Raw genomic sequence first — 6766 nt, forward strand, 5'->3', positions numbered from 1 at the left:
CTCCATGTACAGTATAACCCATTTAAAAAACATAAATATATGAGGGGGGAACCTGCAAAATGTTTGTGGAAAAATGAAACAATATATATATATATATATGTATATATATATTTATACACATATCATGGAACTGTTCCAAGATCCCTCATATATAATCTCTGTGCACACATATACGTTTATGGATATATAACATATACACACATACATACATATGAAGGGGCTTCAAAAAGTCTGTTGGAAAATTCCATGATATATGAATACAATTTTGAACTTTGTGAAGCCCTCTCATGTTGGATGTATGTATCATTTGGCTATCTTTGTGGAGTAAAATTCGCTGTTATTTATTTTTTCTTTCTATGTCAGTTTATACAATGAACATATATGCTACATTTATCTCCAGAGCAGTAAAAGAAAAAAAATTCCATTTTAGTAACTTCTTGCTCATCTCCAAACATATAAATCAAATAGATTTAGTTAAAATTTCGGTTGAATCTCTCACTATTCAAATTTCACTCTCTAAATCTATTTTCAGTTGCCAAACAGATAGTGAGGAAATACTTACTTTTTTATATTACCATCATTTCTGGCTTCATTTTTTGTCTTTTTCTTTGTCATGTACTACTAATATATATTATTTTTCTGTAGTTGATCGATTTGCTGAAAGAACAAATATATCTCTGGAAGTTCATTTAAATTTCTTTTGAAATAAAGCAGGTTATCAATAGTATACATATGTCGAGTCATCTAGAGAAAAATAACTTTAATAAAAAAACTTAAGTAAGGTAGGAGTATTCTGAGAAGGCGGTAATTCCCCATGCAGATCAGATTCTCCTGGGAACAAGATAATGCAACCAAAGGTCACGAACAAGGTATTTAAGGAACCAATATCCTTCACTCTCCAAGGAAGAGGAGGGGAGGGGGAAATTGTTGAGTAGTCCAGAGGAAAAAAAATCAAGAGTCTTCTTTCTCCTGGAACCTATGGAGAAAGAAAGGACTCATTATATTAGGCCAAAGGAAGTTTCTAACAATGTATGATGAGACATCATTAAATAACCAAGGAAGGACTTTTATTTAACTCACTATGGATGACTAAAGGAGCCCTGGTGGTGCAGTGGGTTACACGCTGGGCTGCTAACCGCAAGGTCAGTAGTTCGAATAGACCAGCCGCGCTTATAAGAGAAAGATGAGACTTTCTGCTCCAGTAACCATATAGTCTTAGAAAGCCTAGACAGAATCACTATGAGTCAGAAGCAACTCAATGGCACACAACCACCACTACCTTATTATTGTTGTTAAGTGCCATCGAGTTGGTTCCAACTCATAGTGACCCTGTATAGGGTTTCCAAGGAGCAACTGGTGGGTTTGAACCACTAACCTCATGGTTAGCAGTTTAGTGCTTATCCTACAACCGTCTTTGGGGGACTTGATCTCCTAAACCATTTTAGGACAACTAAAAACACCTGGTGTGGTGCTGTAGGATCAGCACTGGACTGGGAACCACAGGGTCAGCAGTTCAAACCCACCAGATGCATCTTGGAAACCGTACACAGGGTTGCTATGAGTTGGAACCCACTAGATGGCACTTAACAACAACAATCTTTATGAAGTCCTGGTGTGGCGCTGTAGGATAAGCACAGGACTGCAAGTTTGATTTGAATCACAAGGTAGCGGTACAAGCTCACCAGCCGCTCCTTGGAAACCCTATACTGGTTCCGGTCCCTTAGAGTCGGAACAACTCGACAGCACTAAGAAGGACAACCTATGAACTATGACCTGGAAGTACACAAACATGCAAGATTTCTTACGACTCAAAAATATTACCATAAAAGAAAAAAACATGGATAAATGTAAGTGTGGTGCTATATATAGGATATGCTCTGGACTGTTAACTATAAGGTCAGTGGTTCAAACCCACCAGCCGCTCCTCAGAAACCCTATACAGGGTCACTATGAGTCAGAATCAACTCAATGGCACTTAACAACTCATTAAAAATTAAAATAGGCGAGCTAGAGACTGGGAGAAAATACTCTCAATATATTTATCTGATGTATGTATATGTGAAGGAGCATCAAAAAGTTTGTGGCAACAATTTAATTATCTTTTCATTCCATTTTTCCATGAGCATTTGAAGCTTCTTCATGTATAAAGTAAGTTGGCTAGAAAATAAACGCAATAATTTTACTGGTCAAAATGACCAGATAAGTAAGTTAAAACTGAACGCTCCCTGCTTCCCTAGTGCCTCTGATCTACTGTTTTGACAGGCACATGGAGCATAAGAAACCAGAGACGAAACCTACATGCCTGATAGAAGATCCCTGTATTAATTTGCCACCCCCTCAAAGGGTATGTCTGTATGTAAAAGTGAACCAGGAAAAACAAATCCAGCTCTACAGAAGGGGAATTTGACTTTCAATGGGCAGGAGAGAAAAATCTCCCCTGAGAATTAATAACCACAGCTTGGCTCTTGCATGGCTTTGCAGCCCAAATTCATACTATATGTATGGTTCAAAGAAACCTGATGCCACGAATTTACTTAAAAGTGATTCCAGCTTGGTGGTCCTTCAAGACACCTGAAAAATATAAATGCTGATGCTATACCATTTATCCAAGCCTCAAAAAAATTCCCACAATTTAAGTTCTAAAAAATTGAGATTATAGTAAAAAAAAAATTTTTTAATCTTAAATCAAAGAAAGAAAAAAGCACATGAATCACGTTTTATACACTGTATGCTGGGTAGAAGAGGCTGTCCATTGCACCATTTCTTTTTTTTGAATTCTCAGGCATGGTTTTCACAATGCAAGAACTCTGTAACAGAAACAAATTCAATGAAAAGGAAATATATGGAAGTTGGAAGTAGGGGTATCACCATGAGAATCAGCAGAAATAACAGCAGCATCAGATCACAAAGGCTATAGAAGCAGATATTAGTCAATTTAAAAACAATATATATTTAAAGAATAAAAGGGAAAAGTTAAAATATGATTAAGGAACAGGAAACTATTAAAAATGACTAAAGAGATTTAAAAACTAATCAACTCATAAAATTGATGGGGAGAGGGAGTGGTAATAGTAATTGAAATAAACTGAAGACAGAATTGGTAATGTAGAAGAGAAACTTGTAGGAAGTACCCAGAAGGCAGTAGAGAGAAAAAAGATGGAAACTATGAAAGACAGTGTTATGGATTGAACTGGTGTTGTTAAGTGCCACAGAGTCAGTTCTGACTGATCCTGTATAGGCTGGTGGGGGGGTTGAATGCCAACCTTGCAGTTTAAACTGATCTTGCAGTCCAGCGCATTATCCTACGACGCCATACCAGAATTAAGTTATGTCCCAGCAAAATGTGTTATAAATGCTAATACCTATACCTGTGACTACAATCCCATCTGGGAATGTTTTTCTTTGTTACGTTAATGAGGCAGTATGGTGTGTCTTAAATCAGTCTCTTTTGAGCAGATTAAGTAAGCAAGCTGAGATGGAGGAAGGCAGATTCCATGCAATGGCAAGATCACAAGAACCAAGGAACAGAAGCTGAAAAGAGACAAGGACCTTCCCTGAGCCAAATGAGAGAGAAAGCCTTTCCCTAGAGCTGGTCCCCTGAATTCAGACTTCTAGCTTCCTAAACTGTGAGAAAATATATGTGTTATATAAAGCCACACACTTACGGTATTTGTTATAGCAGCACTTGATAACTAAGACAGACAGGTTGAAATAAACAGGGAATTTTGTTAAGTACTGTCGAGTCAGTTCTGACCCACAGCGACCCTGTACAAGGTTTCAGAGGAGCAGTTGATGAGCTTGAAATGCCCACCTTGTGGTTCAAACCGACTTTGCAGTCTAGCACATTAACCTGCAGCACCATGCCAGGACTCCAAACAGGGAAGAGAAGGGTTAATACACAACTAACTGTTCGTCATCTAGTTTAATTCATGGCAGCCCTACAGTGCAGACTAGAACTGCTTCATAGGGTTTCAAGTTTGTGACCTTTCAGAAGCAGCTCCCCCAGGCCTATTTTCGGAAGCACCTCTGAGTGAGTTCAAACAGCAGACTTTTCAGCTAGTAGTCTAGCACCTAACCCTCTGCACCACTCAGGAACTTCTTGCACAACTAGTTGTGGTTGTTAAGTGCCATCAAGTTTTTTCTGATTCATAGCAACCCTGTATAGGGTTTCAGAGAAACAGCTGGTGGGTTTGACCTTGTGGTTCACCACCCAGTGCTGATTCTTCCACGCCACACCAGGAGACCTGCTTGACTAGTTAGAGGTCCAGAATGTAAGCATTAAACATGCAGGAAAAAGGCAACATTCAATGATATAATGGGCAATCGATTATTTTATAAAATTGATTGAAAACAAAACAAAACAAAACAAAACAATCCTCAGTTTTGGAAAGTCAAACAGATCCCAAACAGGATAAATAAAATATAGCCCTATGTTGATACATTATAACGAAGTTGCAGAACACCAAAGACAAAAACCAGTTCTCAAAACCATTCAGAGTTCACACTCTTCATTAACTCTCATCAAAGTAAAACTACCTTGATTTCAGTAGAAGGGGTCCAGCATAACATGGTGGCCACGAAGTAATACCTGCATTTGATATTTTTTTCATTCCCTTTTGAGTATTTTAAAAAGTTTGGCTGGCTGGTTATAAAAAATTAATTTAAATTAAGAAAGAAATCTCTAATCTCCCTATTATCCAAACAGAAATGTGGGATGGGATCAAAGAAAAAAAAAAAAATTCATCTGGTAAAAATGTAATATTTGTTTAGTTAGCAAGCCGACTGAAAGGCAGAGGGAGAGGAAATCATACTTACTTGCAGTTGGTACAGGTGTAGAAGACAGTCTGCCCTTCGTCAGCTGAGCGCATCTGTCTGGTATGGTAAGCCATTCCCTCATGACCACATCGAGAGCAGCGTCTGTCAATCTGGGAAGAAACTAGTGAACTCAGAAAGGCCCAGTCATAGCCCCCTGCATCTCATACAAATCAGGCTGACCTGTCTGCTCTTAAGACCCTTCTTCACTCTTGGAACTGGGTACACAGCTCTCCAGATCTTTGCAATCGCCTCTGCCACTATGGACAGTTCTGGATCTCATTAACTTACCACAGGCCCCTGGAACTCAGGTCCTTCCTCCACCGACGTAGGCATAGCTGTTCCCAGTTTGTGGAACACAACTGAAGTTTTCACAACTTTCCCTTCAAAATCTGCACAGGAGACAAGAAATATTTGTGGAGTAGAATGGAAGGAGACTCAATTGTGCCACCTTCAGATCTCAATCCTGGATCAAATGTACAAGTGCCTACTAGTCTCCTGTTCTAGCTAGGGTCCCCTTCCAATCCCTCCCATCTTCCATGCTGGGCCCTCTGCCGCCCAGTCCACTGTGTATGAGTTCCTCACCTCGCACGTTAATGGAGAAGCCACAGCGAGCACAGATGACCGTATCCTGAACCCCAGGAAGAGGTAGAACCGAACCGCAGTCTGGACAGAAATCCAGGTCCGATTGGAAGCTGGAGCAGGTGTCCAGGAAGTTCATGACGGACTTGGTATGAGGATGAGAATGAGGACTTCAGAAAAAAAGAGATTTCTTAAAACCTCAGCACTCAGAAGTCTTTACAATCCTGTCTCAGGACCTACATATATATAGACGGAGCCGTCTCATACGTACTTGTCCTGCCTCTACGAAGAAGGAACCCAAGTGTACTAAATACCCAACCCTCGTGCGGAACCACCAGACCCGCCGACTTTCCAGGGAAGGGACGCGGGTAAAAGGAAAGTCAAATTCCGGGGCTAGAGCGCCGACTCAACTCCAGCTGCTGGACAGCGAGTGCGTGGCGGGCTAGAGCGTCGAGGTGTTCCGGCTCGCGATTGGCTATGACGTCATAAAACGACCCTAATCCCAAGAGCCTTCGGGAGGGTGGTCTAGATAACTGATTCATCTTCGCCTGGTACTGTGACATCGGATAAGAAACGGCTAAATTTTGTTGTGTATCCGGCTACTTTCCCCCTACAGGACACTGTTGTTGTTGCTAAGTGTCATCGAGTCTGTTACGACCCATAGCGATCCTGTATAGGGTTTCCAAGGAGCAGCTGGTGAGCTTGAACCGCCGATCTTGTGGTTCAAACCGCTTTGCAGTTCAGTGCATTAACTCACTGCGTCACACCAGGACTGCCCCCGGGGCAGACAGACAAGGATATTCATTTTCTTGTCTGTATCTCTCAAAAATCCAGTCGCGGGGCCTTCCTCTCAAAACCATATTTTGCCTACCCGAATACTAATTTCTCTGAACTGTCCTCCTTTCTAAGCTTGTAGCTCCCTTCTGCGGTGGTTGTCGTTAAGTGCTGTCGAGTGGCTTCTGACTCAAAGCGACACTGTCTAGGATTTCCAAGGTCGTTTTGCTAGAGCAGAAAGCCTTATCTTTCTCCCTCTAAGCGGCTGGTGGGCTCGAAGTCCAGTGTGAATCCTACAGATTCACCGACTGTAAAGTGGTTAAAAACAAAGCTAAGCATTCTGGGAGTTGTAGTTCTAGTACTGTTTGCCACTTGGTGGATCCTAACTTGGCTCGCCTGCAGTTTTGTGGCGTGTTTGGTGGCTCTTGGAAGCGGGGAGTAAGCTTCTTAAAGGGCAGGTAGTAGAAGAACGAAAGAAAGGGATAAATAGGACACCTGGGAAAGAATTGAGGACTTTGGAAGTGGCAGGAGAGAGAATGTTTGGGGCTTCTCCCACCTCTTTAGATGCCTGAGGAAGCTAGGATTAAATCAAGGGTCT

At 41.2% G+C, this 6766-nt stretch overlaps 1 protein-coding gene across 1 annotated transcript; it reads right to left on the bottom strand.

Moving 5' to 3' along the window:
- Positions 1–951: 951 nt before the first annotated feature.
- On the bottom strand, positions 952–5539 carry ZNRD1 (zinc ribbon domain containing 1). The gene is made up of 4 exons (XM_006875651.1): positions 5398–5539; positions 5104–5204; positions 4816–4925; positions 952–976 (listed from the first exon to the last, which is right to left on the bottom strand). The coding sequence occupies exons 1-4, from the start codon at positions 5531–5533 to the stop codon at positions 952–954; spliced, it is 372 nt and encodes a 123-aa protein (XP_006875713.1). The 5' UTR covers positions 5534–5539.
- Between the last annotated feature and the right edge of the window lie 1227 nt (positions 5540–6766).

This window comes from Chrysochloris asiatica, unplaced genomic scaffold (assembly GCF_000296735.1).
Source record: "Chrysochloris asiatica unplaced genomic scaffold, ChrAsi1.0 scaffold00333, whole genome shotgun sequence".
NCBI lineage: Eukaryota > Metazoa > Chordata > Mammalia > Afrosoricida > Chrysochloridae > Chrysochloris > Chrysochloris asiatica.

What these genes read in the sequence shown, in the direction of transcription:
- ZNRD1 (XM_006875651.1), bottom strand. Translation starts at nt 5,533, where the DNA reads ATGAACTTCCTGGACACCTGCTCCAGCTTCCAATCGGACCTGGATTTC. An exon ending in CTTCTCCATTAACGTGCGAG is followed by an intron (nt 5,205 to 5,397) that starts GTGAGGAACTCA and finishes TCTCCTGTGCAG; the next exon opens with ATTTTGAAGGGAAAGTTGTG. An exon ending in CTGAGTTCCAGGGGCCTGTG is followed by an intron (nt 4,926 to 5,103) that starts GTAAGTTAATGA and finishes GTTTCTTCCCAG; the next exon opens with ATTGACAGACGCTGCTCTCG.